Raw genomic sequence first — 16,794 nt, 5'->3', positions numbered from 1 at the left:
TCCACCCCTAAAGGCCTGGGTGGCTCTTTACATGCAGACAAAATGTATACAATGAAGGCGCCAGGTGCACCTCAGAGTAAAAGGAATGGTCTGGGGCCTCTACCAAAGAGGTCCTTTCACTTGCTTCCACCCTATGAATCTACCAGGCTGGCAGTATTGGTAAAAGGGCCTCTGGCAGCTGATCTTAACACCAAGGCTGGTCTACAGGGGAGGAGGCGCTATTTCAGTTATTTGGGACACAAGTCATTCAGGGCTTTATATGCTGAGTCCAGTTCAGATCCTTGAACTGGACTCAGAAGAAAATGGGCAAATACCACTGATCCTTTAGAACTGTGGTGACGAGCCTGGCTAGTGTTACCCTGGGCTGCTGCTGCATTGTGCACCTGTTGCAGCTTCCAAACCACCTTCAATAGCCCCATGTAGGTCTATTTACCTCTTACATAAATCCGGATGTACTGTGGGACTTCCAAGTAAATGTGCATAGGACTGGATTATAAATATTGTTTTAAATGCCGCTGATTTTTTCTTTCAAAAGAAGGCTACAACTGCATGCACACAAGCCACATTGCAATCCCCGACTGCATGACTCCAACCCTATGCTATGTGCACATGCTTGGGAGTAAACTGCATTGAATTTAGTGGCAATTACTGCTCTATCAGGGATGTCGGAAGATAAAGAACAAGACAGAAAATAAGAGGGGGAAGTGAGGGGGGGGGGAGGCAGAATCAACAGACCAGTTCAGCAGCAAAATGCAAATCCAGCACGATTTCACCTCCAGACACAACCTAAAGTACAGATCTATCCTAAACACACCGCGGGATTATCAGTAATTCCACAAAAGACCAAAAAGGATTTACGGCGCAATGCTGACATGGTAAATCCCATTGTGCTCAATGGGACTTTTTCCCCAGGTACACCTTTATAAGACTGCAGCTTCCGTTTAATGAACTGAAGTCGGGTGTCCCCCCCCCCCTTTACTTTGAAGCATTCCAAAGAACAACATATCTCTTTTTTAAAACTTCATGGGGGTTGGATTTTTTTTGGGGGGGGGGGGTTATTGTTTTATATAATGTAAGCAATTAGTAAACTATGAAAGTTGGTGGTCGTGAAAACATGCAGCCCTGCGCTTTCCCCCCTTTCCCCTTCTGCATAGGATACCAAGAGCAATCGTTTCTCTACGAAGTCAAACTTTTGTTATTCAAGGATGCCAAGACGCCTAGCACCCACTCCCACCCCGAACAGAAGTCTGAAAAGGATCCAGAATGGAAATTAATAAGCTTTTCAAAAAGTGTAAATATTTGGAACCCATGAGAAGGCGCTTTGACCCTAAATCGCCCTGGCCTCTTCCAGTAAAACAAAACACACACACAAAAACCCGCAAAGAGTTAGGACAGATGCAGTGCCTTGGGAACAGGCGGGAGGGGAATGCTATTAGTGGAACAGCGTAGCCACGTGTTTTCTGAGAAATGCGGACCTGTACGGGAAAGCCATCTGGTGCGACGAAACCGAAAGTTAGCCGAGATCTGGCGGGGCGGGGGAGAGAGGAGACGATGCTCTTCCGACCTGTTTTCGTGGAAGTGGCGGGAGGGCTGTGTTTACCCTTTGTCTTTCAGTACTCTTTTTCTGAATTAGACAGACTTCTTGCTTTTCCGTGCTTGTAGTCCATGCGATCGCCTGTGCAAAACGCACTTTTGGTAGAACCCGGTTGGGCCACCATTCTGCAAAGCCGACGAAAAAACAGGGAAGTCCAGGAGGGACTTGCCAACGGGCGCTGGAACGAAATGAAAAGGCGCCGTTGTCCTTTGGTATGTCTGCTGGCCAAACATCCGGCGGCACCAGGGTTTTATTGGTGCGTACACCGGGATTGGTTTTCGCAAACTGTTTTCAATGGCAGGGCAGAAATCGTGGAATATGTGAAGTCACAATGAAGAAACGTGGACGCCTGTGCATGTGCAGACCGTCTTCCATTTGCCTCTTTGGGCTCAGCCAGGTCCAGAAAGCTTTGAGCTGTTTAAAAAAGAAAGAAACTAAGCACAGCCCTCTCTGAAATGGTGTGAGGTGGGATGCTTCTAGAATCACACTGCCTCATTCACAGAATTTATGGGGTGGTGGTGGTGTTTCCACAGGTCATCATATTCAATTTGTAACCCACCAATTTGTAACCCATCCTCTGCTTAGAAGGCCTTGTGTAGCTGTCCCTGCTTTTTCTCCTAAGGGAAAAAAAATGGAAGAAGCAATAAAAAACACCTGACCACGAGTGAAAAGGATATCTGGACCCCCACAAAATTCTGTGCTTGAGGCAGTGTGATTACATAATAATAAAAAAATAGCCTTGTCTGGAAGCTCCCTTGGTCAAGAGGACAGTAGAGGAAGCATATTTGCACAAGCTGATTTATAAGTAAAACTGCAAATTTAAAAAGAATTATTATAATTGAAGTAGAAATTCAGTACATATCGCCGTAATGTGGGAGACTCACCTGCCTCCTCATGTGCTAACTGCTGAAAGGCAACACTTCTGGTGGTTTGTTATCTATAAAGTGGAATTGGGCAGAACAGCCCTTAAGAGGACAGTCCTGTGTAAAAGAAGACACCTATGTCACCCTTAATTAATACAGTTCCATGACTGAGGCAGGGCGATGATGCAATAAAAGCCTCATCTGGAAGAACCCCAAAGAGTCCATTCAGGAAGAAAAGACATAGGCAGGATCAACACTATTGCTTTAAACTGGTTTATAACAGTAGTGACAACTGTTGGGGCCCAGGACACACTGTATATACAGTTCTCAAAATGTGATATCCTGCTTGGCGTAGATCTGGCCATAGTTGGAAGAAGAAAGGGGAATCGGCCCTTTCAGCAACAATGAAGGAAGGTCCCTGAAACCCCAGCCACCCAACCACTTTGGTTAAAGAAAAAAATGCAAAACGTAAGTTCAAATTCCAGTTTTGAGTAAGGTCAGGAAAGTGCAGCAAACTGCAGTTAAGTGTGGGGAACGATGCTGGTGGGAGTTTCTCCTCCTGCCTCCCAAGAACTGGCCCAGTCCATTGCCCGGAGGATTCTGGCTGGATATCAGGAAAAACTTCCTTACTGTTAGAGCAGTATGACAATGGAATCAATTATCTAGGGAGGTTGTGGGCTCTCCCACACTAGAGGCCTTCAAGAGGCAGCTGGACAGTCATCTGTCAGGGATGCTTTAGGGTGGATTCCTACACTGAGGCCTTATGGGCCCCTTCCAACTCTACTGTTCTGATTCCCCTTGAAGAAAGAACACTCTGCTCCAACTGCAGGTTGTTATACTCAGACTACAGAGCAGCCAGGAAGCACACTTTGGCCTCTGATGCTGGCAGCGAACCAAGGGCCACTGGGAGGTTTCACCCCGCCTCCGAGGAAGAACATCATGGCAAGTGAGAGGCCAACCTGGCCCCATTCATCAGCGAGAGGAGGAATTCCCAGCCTGAAAGAACGCTCAACTCTTACCCTGCGATTTCAGAATGGTTGTTGGCCGGGGTACTAGGGGATGCTGCACTGTATGAATTTGAGGTTGTGTGTGGGGAGCATTATTACAACCTGGTGGGGGTGTAAACCTTCTGAATAAATAAAATATAACTTGGTCGAAGAAAGGCAAGATTTGCAAGGAGTGATGGTATTATGGACTGGGAGGGAGGGATGACTTTCCCTACTGGTGGACCCCTTTTTTTATTTACAAGTGTTCCCCCCAAAAAAGAATTGCAGCTACCACTTTGGTTAAAATTCCTAACATGCCCTAGTCTGTTCCTTCTTCTTGGAGTGTTTTTGAGCCTTATTGCAAAGGACTCCTCCCTTCTAGGAAAAACTAAAAAAAAAAGCACTTTGGATTTCCTTGCCCATAAACACAGAACGTAATCAAAACTTGTGACCATATGGTCCATCACATGAGTTAGAGTTTTTGGTCAGCCAGTCCCTCTTAAAACAATACAATCAAATATTTTTAAAAAGTTTATTAAGGGAGAAAAGGAAAGAAAACAAGGGGAGGCAGTGCACACATTTCAAATGAAATTTTAAAAGACAATCTAATTTAGGTAGTTACATGTTACTTGCTTGAGTAGAGTCTTGGATGACAGAGCATATGTAGAGTTCATTGCAGAGAGGATGGACTAAGAAAGAGCATCTTGGCCTCCAATTATATTTTATGGGAATTTGAGCTCAGTAAAAGCCAGCTTCTTTTGCATAGATTTTTGTTTTGTCTAGTATTGTGATAGCCTCCATTTCAGGTCTTCAACACATCCAGGACCCACAGACTCCCAACCTGCAACATGGGACCCAATTTCACAATTGCCCATCTGAGCTTTGATGAAAGCTCAGAAACCTAAGGAGATGCAGAACGCTGCAGCTTGCTTCCTAACTGGGAAGGCAGGAACACATGTGGCCAGTGTTGTGGTAGCTAAAATGGCATCCGTTTAGGAACATCGAAAGCTGCCTGACGAGTTGTCCATGTAGCCCTCTACTTCAGCCTTCCCCATCTTGGTGCTCTCCAGATGTTTTGGACTTCAACTCCCCATCAGCCCTAGCCAGCATGACCAATGGTCAGGAATTGTAGTCCAAAGCATTTGGAGGACATTAAATTGTGGTTCCCCCAGGTGCCAGGCAGTCACTTGCTACTTGAGCTATTTAACTGGAAAAGCCAGGAATTGGTCCTGGGACCTTCTTTCAGAACGATGGTGATCACCTTTTTAAATGGGCTTTTGGGAAGTGGTGATGCCTTTACAAGTTTTAGCAGTTTTATTTGCTCCTTTTGTACACCTTATTCTGACATTTTTGGGATTCCATCCACTGTGCCCCCAACTTCTTTATGGCTTTGAAATCTGAACTATTCACCCACTACTGAAACTAGATGTTTCAACATAAATTCTTAGAACTATGCTTGTGGCTTTGAAAGAGATGTGCTCAGCAAAGAAACCGAAAGGGAAACCAACCCTACATCTTCTGATGTTAGCCTTTTAACTATTGCCTTATGTTACACTGCAATCCTATCCATGTTTACTTAGGGGTTTACTGATTGTATTGGGGCTTACTCCCATGGGAGCATGTGTACAATTGCAGTGGTCATATCTCATGACCTATTTCCCAGAATGTGCTGTGTGACAAATAGCAAGAAGCATCTTGGGCTAATAGCTGCAAGCAGCCTTCCCCAACCTGTTGCCTTCCGGATGTTTCAGACTACAACTCCTATATAATCCCTGATCCTTGTCCATGCTGGCTGGGGCTGATGGGAGTTGTAGTTCAAAATGTCTGGAGGGTGTCAGGTTAGGGAAGGCTAATTTAAGGTATTAGCCCAAGATGTTCCTTGCTATTTGTCATACAGGATGGAGAGATTGCATGGGAAATAAGTTTGCACTTTTCTCCACCACCACCCCTTATGTGAGGAGAAGCCTTTGCTGGATCAAAATATCAAAAAAACAGCTACTAATCCAAGCCATTGTAGTTACCTCTACTAAACATTCAACTTTACAAACTAGTAATTGTGAGTTTATGTTTTACGAAATTTATCCCTGATTAAAAAAAAAGAAAGTTAAGAAAATCTCTTGCCTTACGAAAGGGGCCCAATGCAGTTTTCTGATAAAACACACAAATTCAGTAAGAATGATGACATAAATATAATATACTCAATTACATTGTTAAAACAGCAGTGGCAGAAAAGACATAAAACATTGTGGGAGTTTTTTAAAAATACATCGCCGTAGGAGATTAAAACATATAAAAAGTTATGGAGGAATTTTTTAAAAGGTCTTTGTCGCTGTCCTAAAATACATTTTTCCAGTCCATAAGAGAGCCAGTTGCTTTAGAAATTATCATTACATTCCAATTTTCCTGTGCCATTTTTTCATTACTGAGTTTTTGTCACATATCCAATTCTTTGCAAGAAGCATTCTTGTTCCTGCTTGTTCTTTGGGCAGAATGGAAACTTCCCTTTGTGATTTTAGCATTCGATCACAGTAGGGGTTTACTTTTTAATCCTGTCTCCATCCACTGTTTTAAACCAGGTTTGGGAAACCTCAGGCCCATGGGCCAAACCTGTCCCTATGGGGTTTCTTAGACAGCCATGACCTGTTCCCCTGGCACTACTTCCTTTCCCAAAACCATGGATTATTTGGTGGTTTCCCAGTTTCTGCACATTTCCTCCACTTTCTAAAAGGCTGAAATGCTTCTTCTAAGGCTTAGTTACTGGCAGTAAGAGATGTCAGCTACAATATGCTTGTATTATTTGCTCCCACCTACCACTGGAATGCAGCCCCTGAGAGGTTCTCCAAAACTGAATTCAGCCTTTGGGCTTAAAGAGATTCTCTACTCTTGAACAGTTTTAAGCTGAAAGCTACATGAAGTTTAAGAGTCCAAGCTTGAAGATCTAGCTGTGAGAGATAACAGTTTTGTTTGTCTGGCCTGAGAACAACCAAGGTTCTTTTTAGAAAACAAAACGCAACTGCTTTATGTTTTCAAGAGCTATTGACGTTTTCATCTATATATGTGCTAGGGTAGTTCTATTAACTTTATTTTATAGTGATGTAGGATGTTTTAAACCAGTCTTTCCAACCTTGGGCCTCCAGATATTGTTGGACTACGACCCCCATCATCTCTGAGCATCTGTTATGCTGGCTGGGTATAATGGGAGTTGTAATCCAACAACTAGGGACCCAAGGTTGGGAAGGCTAATTTAAACAGTGATTTTTGGGCAATAATATAATAATCATCCAACCACTTCAGCAAAGCAAACTGCATAAAATCTCAATAAACTGTTGTTGCTATATTGTAGTAATGCCAAATGTTATGCATACCAATTACCTTCCCAGGAATTGCCACTTTAATGATGCTTCCCTTGCCAAGACTTTGCAAAGTATCATATTCTTTCTCCATGGTCAATTCTTTCACTGGCTGTCTAATACAAGTACTTGCATGTGGTTGGAAATATGCTAGAGGACAAACTACAACTATATAGCAATCATCTAAATAGTTTCTACAAATAAACAGGCAACATCTATGGATTCCTGCCTTGCTGAGGCTCCCTGCCATCCAGCCAAAATATTTTGCTGCCTTTTTGCCACAAAGTTCACTTGTGAGGGCAGAAACCGCTTGTTGTACTACATTTGCACAAGTCCCTGGCCTATTTGGGATACAATATAAAAGTACACAAAACAAATTCATGATTCAAGCTACAAAAATGTAAATGCATATCACTTTTATTTAAAATAAATGTTTTGAAAAACTTTTAAACAGCAATACAAAAAAAATGTCCTTATGTAATGCTATGCACATCCAAAACCCTTGGAGGAATTAGGGGGCTGTTTTAAAGGCACTAGACAGGTGCCACCTCCCTCTTCAACCCTGTGCTTTCTTTCTCGCAGTGCGGCATTGGGTAATCCCAATGCTGAAGAGGGAGTGCGGGGTTTCTGGGTGGCCATGTGTGTCCTGGATCCGCCCCCATCCTCTTCCTGGTGGAAGGTGACCAATTGCCAGTCACCTTCCACCAGGCTCTGCCCCTGCATTGATCTCAGATTGGCCCCATGATGTTACTCCATTTGAAAAAGTCAGGGTAAATCCCTGACTTCTTCAAAATGCAGTATTGCGGGGAAGTCCTGCGGTGTCTGTGAACCTGCGCCTGAATCATCTAACCAACGTAGCGCAGATCCACAGCCACCGTGAGGCTTTCTCCACACATAGAGAGTCCCGCAGTGTCTTGATTCTAAGCAAGAGGGCTTTGAGGAGCCAGAAAATCCAATTACCAATCTGAATTCCATCTATCTGTTTGTATCAATTTATACAATATTGCTGATGAAATTAAACTGGCCTTTAACTGAAGGAAAGGAAAGGAACCTCTCGTGCAAGCACTTGAGTCATTGCTCATTCCTAGAGGGACGCCTGCTTTCGCTGACGTTTTCTTGGCAGACTTTGCCATTGCCTTTCCCAGTCGTGGTTACCTTTCCCCCAGCTAGCTGGGTACTCATTTTACCAACCCCAGAAGGATGGAAGGCTGAGTCGACTTGAGGCGGCTGCCTGAGAACCAGCTTCTGCTGGGTTCGAACTCAGGCCGTGGGGAGAGTTTCGGCTGCAGTAACTGCCGCTTACCATTCTACGCCACACGAGGCTTTAACTGAAGGCTTACATATATATGTTGTGTTTTTCAGGTTCTGTAGTTTCAGGCTGCTTTAAGCAGTTATTCTCACAGGCATATTTTTCCTCAGGGCTCTTCTACATCAAGATTTCAAATATCATGAGAATGATGGTTTGTTGTAAAAAGATTAAAATATCATTAGAATAAAGATACAGCAAAAGAAAAACAATTCATGTTATTATTAACATTTATATATTGCCTTGTTTGCTAAAAATCAAGTAACATAACCTTTGTTGATGTGAATAATTTACAAGTTTAACTGAAGGTATAATAGATTAAATGTCTGCCAACATTTTAAGATCAAGGCCAGGAGTCTCAAAGTTGAAATATAGGAACCCAATTGTTTTGGGAGATGGGGTCTGGATTTTGTGAACTGCAGCAGAAATTTTACTATCATTCTCCATTAAATTATATCTGTATAGAGTTAATGAGAGTAAAGATTTTATTAAGGTTATTCACCCTGCTACAAGTAATTTGTGCCTAGTTTGTCAGTACTACATTCCTTTCCTCAATTTTCATTGCTACTACTTTCATATATAAAGATTTTACTCCTAGACCCAGTTCAGACATAGCACTAAACTATAATTCAGTTCAGCATTATAAGAGCATGCCGCACTGAGCCTCAGGTTTGTGTACTCCCCAACACAATCCATTATGCATGAGGTGAGGAAATTGAATGCTTCTACTTTCCTTTCTGAATATACAACAGTTTCCTGGTATGTCCAAACTCAGGAAACTGTGGTCTATACTAAATGTAGTTATTTCAAACAAACCCAGATCAAACCATGCAAAAAGGAGGGGGGAGTGCATAAGCACAGGGTTTGCCACAGCTTGTTCTCATAATGATAAACCAGCCTTCCCCTGACCTTTGGCCATGCTGTCCGGGGCTGATGGAAGCTGTAGTCCAAAACATCTGGAAGCATCAGGTTAGGGAAGACTATGTTAAAATATGGTTAAGCATTATGTCTGAACCAGGCTAAGTATTGAGTTAAATAATGTATGAAAACAGAGTTAGACCCAAGAAGGGTCCAAGAAACATATTTACACGGGAAGCAAGCAACATATTCTGTTAGAGATTTTCCTTTAAAAAACCCCACACACACAACCCCCACCCCCACCTCACACACAGTATATCCGTAGTATAGAATCTTCAGAAATGAACGTCAGTCAGTTGAATATGGAGAACTCAACTAGAAGAAAAGAAGAGGAGTACATCAGTTCATAGGAATGCATTGCTGGTTGTTTTTCTTAAATGCAAGATTAAACACAGCTTGCTAAAAATAATGCCAACTACACAAATGGTTTGCAAACTAAAGGCTGAAGCAAGCAATAGATCTGGCTTCCCCCAAGCCTATATTAAAAGACCAACTTAATTTTCTACATTAAGTCTATTGTGGTGTTGGACACTGAGAATGAGATATAAAGTAGGCACAACTGTTATTCTTCATTGGATCAATTTCTTTTGAAAAGGGAGGACGTATGCCTAATTCTATCTTTAAAATATCCAACTTTGTTTTGGAACGTATGGCAATATTTATCTGACAGATGAAGCAATACTAAATAGACAAAGTGATATCTTTCCCTTGGTTGATGTCAGAATATGCAAGCTTGTCTAGTACAAAGAACTGTTTGCCCTACACAAAGAGATGGTAACTTATTATGGAGTACAGAGACAATAGGTTTGGTTGTAGCTGCAGAATTTTTTATCCCTTCAGATAGCTGCCTAACTGCAAAGCCACTTGGATTTCTGTTATAATCATACTTGATCAGACTTAAGTTTCTTAACCATCAAATGAACCATTTCTAGGACAGCAAGATAGAACTTCATAGCAAACAGAACTTCATAGGCATGCATTTTATCCTGGCTGTGTCTTTATATTGTATTTTATATTATACTTTTATACTGTTTGTTTTATATTTTCAATGGTCTCATGGTTTAATTTTTGTAAACTGCCCAGAGAGCTTTGGCTATTGGGTGGTATAAAATTGCAATGAATAAATAAATAAATAATGTACAGGGTTGTTGTTCTTTTTAGAGTGCCTGCAAGGATTTTGTTTAGAAACTCAACATGCTAAGCATGTTAAGAAACAGTTATTTTAGGACACTCTTTTCTCCCCATGAACAACTACTCTGTCTTCTGTATGAAGGTATTTGAGCTTCAGTGGTACAAAACATTATATGGGTCAAGTTGAGCCTCTTTTCTTGCAAATGCCGGTTCCAGTTTCTCATGTTTGTGCATTGAATTAGGTTTGCTTGTTCACAAAGTAGTTCTTACTTCAAGACACTGGGGCTCAGTGGCAATTATGAATGAATATAAAACAGGCCTAAATATGCATGTTCAAGCTGCTGTGCAGCCCTGATAAAGACTTGCACAACAGCCAAATATTAACAGTATTTGCATATGGCCCTTTAGTTAAGATAACCTTAGCATATTATAAGTGCTAATACTAGTAGCATGGATTTATTAACAGGGATAAAAACTGAGTTTGTGTGTTGTAGGAACTGTCTAGCATCTGATAGGTTTCTGGGCCCTCCTCACACACCACTCCTTTGTTTGCTCAGCACTGGTTTAGTCGTTAAAAAGAAAACCTGCAACGTACAGCAGTTTCCATCACAGTAGGACTTAGATGTTCTCTCAAAACAGCATAGACGCTTGGAGACATAGGAAGAAGGTCCGACGGAGAATGTGTGTCTGTAGAATCATTCAGACTTTAGAGAAACAGACAGACAAAGAAAATGTTTTTCATGCGTTATACATGAGGGATAAATCTGGTATTTTTAAAGAGAATCACACACTGTTGTAAAAGCTCTATCATACATTGAATGTCTTCCAAGTAGTCTGTTTATACTAATATACTCTCACCCAATAAAATCAAGGGAACTTTACAGTGCAATCCTATACCTGTCTACTCACAAGTAAGTCCTACTGCGTTCAATGGGACTTCCTCCCAAGCAAGTCTGCAAAGGACTGCAGCTTCCTGCATGTGGACAGAGCCGAGAGTTGTAATAAGCACTATCTGGTCTAGATATTTAGACTAGGCACCAAGGTCCTAGCCACTCCTATTTATCCACGCCACTGTTCTTTGCTCTATCATTCCAACTTACTCCCCCGTTCAACACAAGCAGTTCACATGTACCTGTGGCCTTACTTTTAGGCCTGCAGCCTAGCTTTGCCAAGAACGCAGTTAATTTTCCCATCAAAGCACAATTCCCGGTGAAGTCTGAAATACCCCCAAATTGGTGTAATGCTGAACAAATGCTTTGCTCAACGAATTCCCTCAAAATTGGCTTGTGCGCTGAATCCAAGTACACCTCAATAAACGTGCCAAAATGTCTTTATCCATTTTAATCTAGCCTAAGCGTGGATCTCTTGGCACGAGAATTGCCTTCTTGGCCATAGAAGCTCCATTTCCCAACGACCCTTAAAACGGATATAAGTCTCATGAGAATGTGTGGAAGTTTCTACACCTGTCTAGATAAAAAGCACACTCTGTAAACAATTCTAAAGTATTGATTTTAAAAGAGAGGGTTTGGGCTTGTTAGTAAGGGCTCCATCCGACGAGCATTTATTGCACACTCGTTACTAGGCACTCACTGATTTTTCGCAGGTCCCTCACATGACATCGTCTGCCTTCCTCCCCTTCTGGCTTTCCTTGCACCACAAGAAAAACCGCAGAAAGTCCGAAATATTTTTAAAACCGGAAGTTGCTGCTCTCAACTGCTGTGTGCAGGAGAAGCAGCGTGATTACAGCGCCCGATTGAATGGGCCTTGTGCTCGTTGTTTACTTCCTGTTTTGAAACAGGAAGTAACTGAGCAACGAAACCGGAGCGGAGAAGGGACAGTAGGGAGCGTGTTTTCCCACATGTGATGGAGCTCTAAGTTGGGGGAGCATTCTATACGTTAGGAATGAGTACTGAGACAAAGCAGCCAAAGGAATTTCACCTCTGTTAAAGAACAGCATTCCAATGTCACTGGTTTGTCAGACCTCCCACACTAAGAAGTTGGGTAAACATTAGTTGAAACTGTTAGCACCATTACTCACATTTTGGAGACTGGAATAAATACAGAGGGGACATAACCTTTGGCTCCTCCTTCTGTCGGTCTTGACACTAAATATTAAAAATAAGACAATGGGTATGTTAAATCTGTATCTAGAACTAGGAGTGAGGTTTTGTGTATCGAGTGGGATGCCACTTTATTTTGCACTTTCAGTGGTGCAGCCCAATGAATTCATTCTTCACTGAGGACTGGAAATGGGGTAGGAGCTCTAGCTCAGTGGCAGATAAGCATATGCGTTAGAAGGTCCCCGGTTCAATCCCTGACATTCCCAGCTAAAAAGATTAAGGAGCAGGCAATGTGAAAAGACTCTATCGGAGACCCTGGAGAGCCACACCCAGTCATAACAGACAATAATAAGTCTAGGTGGGCAGATAGTCTGGCCTTATAGAGTCTGACCTTATAAAAAGTGGCTTCCTACATTCCTGTGTTTCTTTATTCTCTGTGTACCAGGACTGAACACAAAACAGTTGTGCTTTGTTTCCACAATGCCCCCACGACTATTACACCTGGAACAAGATCACTGGGTCAAAGTGGACCAATTCAATCAATAGAACAACCAAGTAAAGTTATATTAAATTAACCACCTTAATAATAATTTAAAGGCACAATCCTATGCACATTTAGACAGAAAAGAGTCCTACAACTTCCTGCATGCCAGGCCAGCCATGCTGGTTGGAGATTCCTGGGAAATGTAGGACTTTTCCAGTCTAAGTATGGGATTGCACCTTAAGTGTTCTTAACACACTGTATAAACATTATGTGTTAAAAGACTTGAAATATTCTTCTCCCTATATTAAGCATTCCAATATTCAACAATCATTTTACTCCAGAGTTATTAATTCATTGACTTTACATACTGTTTATTTAATAATTCAAAGGGGTTTTTCATACCCTCTGCAAGCATTCAATAAGCAGAGATTTCTCAACATTTCCCCACTTATGAGCCATATCAGTAACTGTTGTCCAAAAGTTGAAAAATAACGTGGGAGGCAAACTACACATAATATGCAATACATGCCTCAAAATTCCAACTCCTTTCTAAATGGAAAAAAAAACAGCCTTGTGAGGCTGTGATTTTATTTTATTATTTTTATTGAGTAGAGTTGCAAGAGGATGGTTTCTTCTCGGGGCATTTTACTACTCAAAAATGTTCCCTAGTTACTTCTCTCCCCCCGATAAGGGGAAGGTAAAACACCTTTTCTCTGCTGCCTTTATGCTCAAAATTGCTACCTCCTGAGGTTACTTTTCACTATAAAACAAATTTCAGGATTGTTATATATACTTGCATGTGTGCAGTTTGGCCTTTTTGTTTTACCCTTATGTCTTCTACACATACTATTATAAAAGGTTTGTTAACTGAGGGTGAAATCTCATACCCACTTCCCTGGAAGCAATCCCCACTGAAATCAATGGGACTTCCTTGTAGACATGTAGAGGGCTATGTTGTAAATATTTTATTCTTATACCTTTATCTGCCTTATTGTTTTAAAACATAATTCAAATGTGGTACAATAACACCCTTAAAGTCCTAAATGGATTAGGACTAAGGTACCTAAAGGACTGTCTCCTCCCTCATGAGTCTGTCCATCTACTTAGTTCATCCAGAGAGAAGATTATCTGGGATTTGCCACCATCAGTAATTTGGATGGTGGACCTTCTCCATTTTGGCACCCAGACTTTGGAACGACTTACCCCAAGAGATCCACCTGACCCCCCTCTCATGGTATTTCATTGTCCAGTGAAAACCATTTTATTTAAATTAGCTTATGGGGTTACCTGATTGATGGATGGGTTACAAAAGAGTTTTATAAAGAAAAAATATAAAGGAAGCATCCACATTTGTAGTTCACCTTTTCAACATTTTAAATGTAAAATTGTGTGTCTGTGTGTGTGTGGAAATCTTATGAAGAGAAGGTATTCAAAACAATATCCAACCTTCACTTGGCTGAGAACTGTAGTGCTTTCCAAAGGCTTTGTCTTTGGGGATATCTGGATAGAGATACTTCAGTGGGTTTTCAGGAACGTTATCTGCCATAATAACTTTGTAATCTCGTAAAATGTCAGCAAATGGCAGTGCAGTTAAACGACCCTTATTATATGGTTCAACAGAATGGAAATCCACTTCCCCTGTGAAGACAACATAGTTGTAAATAAGGAGAAAACACAGTTTGTCATTCTAAAAATGTGAATTCAAATCACAAATTAAAATGCCAAATGTATAAATGCTGCCCTACTGAGAACTGAAACAAGCAACAGATTCCCCCGTCGTCGTCGTCCCCCGCTCCCTGCCCTGCTAAGGACCAAAAATAATTTACTATATAGGGGACAATTGTTGCATAGGGCCCAAAGAAGGAGGTATACAGTAGGTACAATGGCACTGATTTTATCTTACATTCATAGCTCAGACTGCTCTGGGACTTGCAATAAAATTAATACATGGTTTTGGACCCAAAGTGACATGTGCATACATTCTGAGCATGGACTCAATTTTGATGCACAGTAATCTTTTCCCATTCTTCTTCTCTCATCGTTGTTTGCGTTTCGCTTCTCTTCCTTTGCTGTTTCGCCCATTGTCAAAATTAACACAGGGCTAGGGCTCGACCTTCATTTGCGTTACTCTGTAAAACACCATGTGCACTGATGGCACTATATAAACAATAACTACAATCAACAATAGCGTGAAGCCTGCACGCTCAGAAAGCAGCTTGGTGTCAGCAATTCGACATATAAAATGCAAGGTGTAGTAAAGCCACTACACTGCAGACATTCAGTTATTGCACCTAATTTCCATTGTGCTTCAAGAACTTGGGAGCATTTGGGGTGGGTGGGTGGGGGTGGAGTGAAGTGTTCTATGCTCCAAAATGTAGCTCTTACCATTTTCTGACTGGGATACCCAGGTAAAAGTTATCCCTCCTAAGTTGCTTTCGCTAAATCTCAATAAAAATGTTCCAGGCATCTTGTCCTTGAGCAAACCCCGCTCCTTCCCTTTGCTCACAAAACCCATAATACATCTGCAAACAAACAGGAAAAGAAATGGCAGCTTTATGTACACACAGGCCTATCGGAAATCCCCACAAAATTCACTTTGGCAAAACGTTGTGCCGCAGTTCCAGAAAATTGCCAATCTAAGGGTCAAGCCACACATTATGTGGGAACACCCCAACCATTTTTCTTCAATGCAGGAGTAGGAGTAGGCTCCAAATTTGATTAGGGAAGTGGCGTTTTTCCCCACCCCCATGTTTCTCTGGTTTAAATTGCCCTGTCACCACCAAACAGCTATAAGAGGAAGGAGAAAATACCAGTATAGTAGTCATTCCTCCTCGTCCCCCTCCCACCCAAACAGGGTTGATAGGAGTTTTGGGGAAACTGTATGTGTGTTTGTGAGGGGGGAGGGATTTAAATCCCTTCCCTGACCCTGCTTTGCTAATTGAATTCAGAGCTCCCTGATCCCATTTTAAGAAGTCAGGAAATCATGGATCTCCCACATCATATGTGGTTTGTGCCCAATTCTCACCTACTTGGATAAGCAAAACACTTAACGTTGCTCACAAACCCCATAATACATCTGCAAAAACACAGGAAAGGAAATGCCAGATTTAAGTATACACGTGCCTCGTCAGGAGTTCCTCTGGCCAATCCTTGTCCTCTAGTTCACTGCGCTCAAGGCAAAAACTCATTGGAATTGAGTGCCGTTACACCTGTGAAATCATGGTGCTGCACTGGTGTGGCAAAATACCCAGGATAAAGCCTCTTGCAATTCAAAAGTAGGCAGATGTAAGATAACACAGCAGTGGCAAAAACTAACTGTACTTTAGCAACTTTGTTAAGACCCAGAGTTTTCCACATACTACTTCCCCTTGCTCCTGCTGCACTTGCTTAATTATTCCATTGGAATCAATATATTTACAGGTGCTTATGTTCAGCTCAGCTATGCCCAGTGTCTGTAATTATACAATAAACATAAAAGGACAAATATTTTCCACAGCTAATTTATGTACCATTACCAAATGCTGCTCACCCATCAATCCAAAGAGGAAGAATGTGTTTTTTAATTAGATCCAGGATTGCTTCAAGCCAAATCCAAAATGTAAATGATTTACCAGGCAAGTGTTCCTGTTAATAAAACACAGAAATATACACAGAAATTCACTAATATGTTAAGTAAAGTGCTAATATTTTTTGTTTGTTTAGTCTTAATTTGAAACAAAATAGCCTCTTCATCTTCCAGAAGGTCACCTATGATACTATTTCTTAACAGCACTCCATATCCATGTGAGTGAGATTGCAGCAACTTTGCATACCAGCATAACGTATCAACCCTTCTGAAGCCAATCTACAAATAGCTATTTACCCTACTTCTCTGTTTTTATGATGAACTTTTTTGTTGCATTGTTCATATTAGCCATCTTCTCCCTTACACAACTTCTGGTATCATTTATAATAAGTGCTTTTAAAGTTAGAACTAAAGTAGTCACTGTGATACCTCTACCAGATTTGCATGAATCAGCTTTAACTGCTTGGTATCTTCAATATTTACTGTAATTCAATCCTTACGTTTTAAAACCCTTCTTGGAGTGGACTACCAATGTTA

At 41.4% G+C, this 16,794-nt stretch overlaps 2 protein-coding genes across 2 annotated transcripts in view; both read right to left on the bottom strand.

Annotated features, from left to right (window-relative positions):
• Nucleotides 1-16,794, bottom strand: part of STAT1 (signal transducer and activator of transcription 1) — a 365,052-nt gene that overhangs the window by 47,500 nt on the left and 300,758 nt on the right. The gene's annotated exons all lie outside the window — the stretch shown is intronic.
• STAT4 (signal transducer and activator of transcription 4) overlaps nucleotides 9,277-16,794 on the bottom strand; it is a 45,350-nt gene continuing 37,832 nt past the window's right edge. The window contains exons 18-23 of the mRNA XM_063116246.1: nucleotides 16,222-16,316; nucleotides 15,078-15,214; nucleotides 14,139-14,330; nucleotides 12,187-12,253; nucleotides 10,744-10,852; nucleotides 9,277-9,332 (exon numbers count right to left, since the gene is read on the bottom strand). Of these exons, the coding sequence (XP_062972316.1) occupies nucleotides 9,306-9,332; nucleotides 10,744-10,852; nucleotides 12,187-12,253; nucleotides 14,139-14,330; nucleotides 15,078-15,214; nucleotides 16,222-16,316 (627 nt within the window). The 3' untranslated portion in view covers nucleotides 9,277-9,305. The remainder of the gene's footprint in view (nucleotides 9,333-10,743; nucleotides 10,853-12,186; nucleotides 12,254-14,138; nucleotides 14,331-15,077; nucleotides 15,215-16,221; nucleotides 16,317-16,794) is intronic.

Source organism: Elgaria multicarinata, chromosome 2, assembly GCF_023053635.1.
Source record: "Elgaria multicarinata webbii isolate HBS135686 ecotype San Diego chromosome 2, rElgMul1.1.pri, whole genome shotgun sequence".
NCBI classification, from domain to species: Eukaryota; Metazoa; Chordata; class Lepidosauria; order Squamata; family Anguidae; genus Elgaria; species Elgaria multicarinata.
The sequence above is the reverse complement of the archived record's forward strand: the minus strand, read 5'-3'. Positions and strand labels throughout refer to the sequence as shown.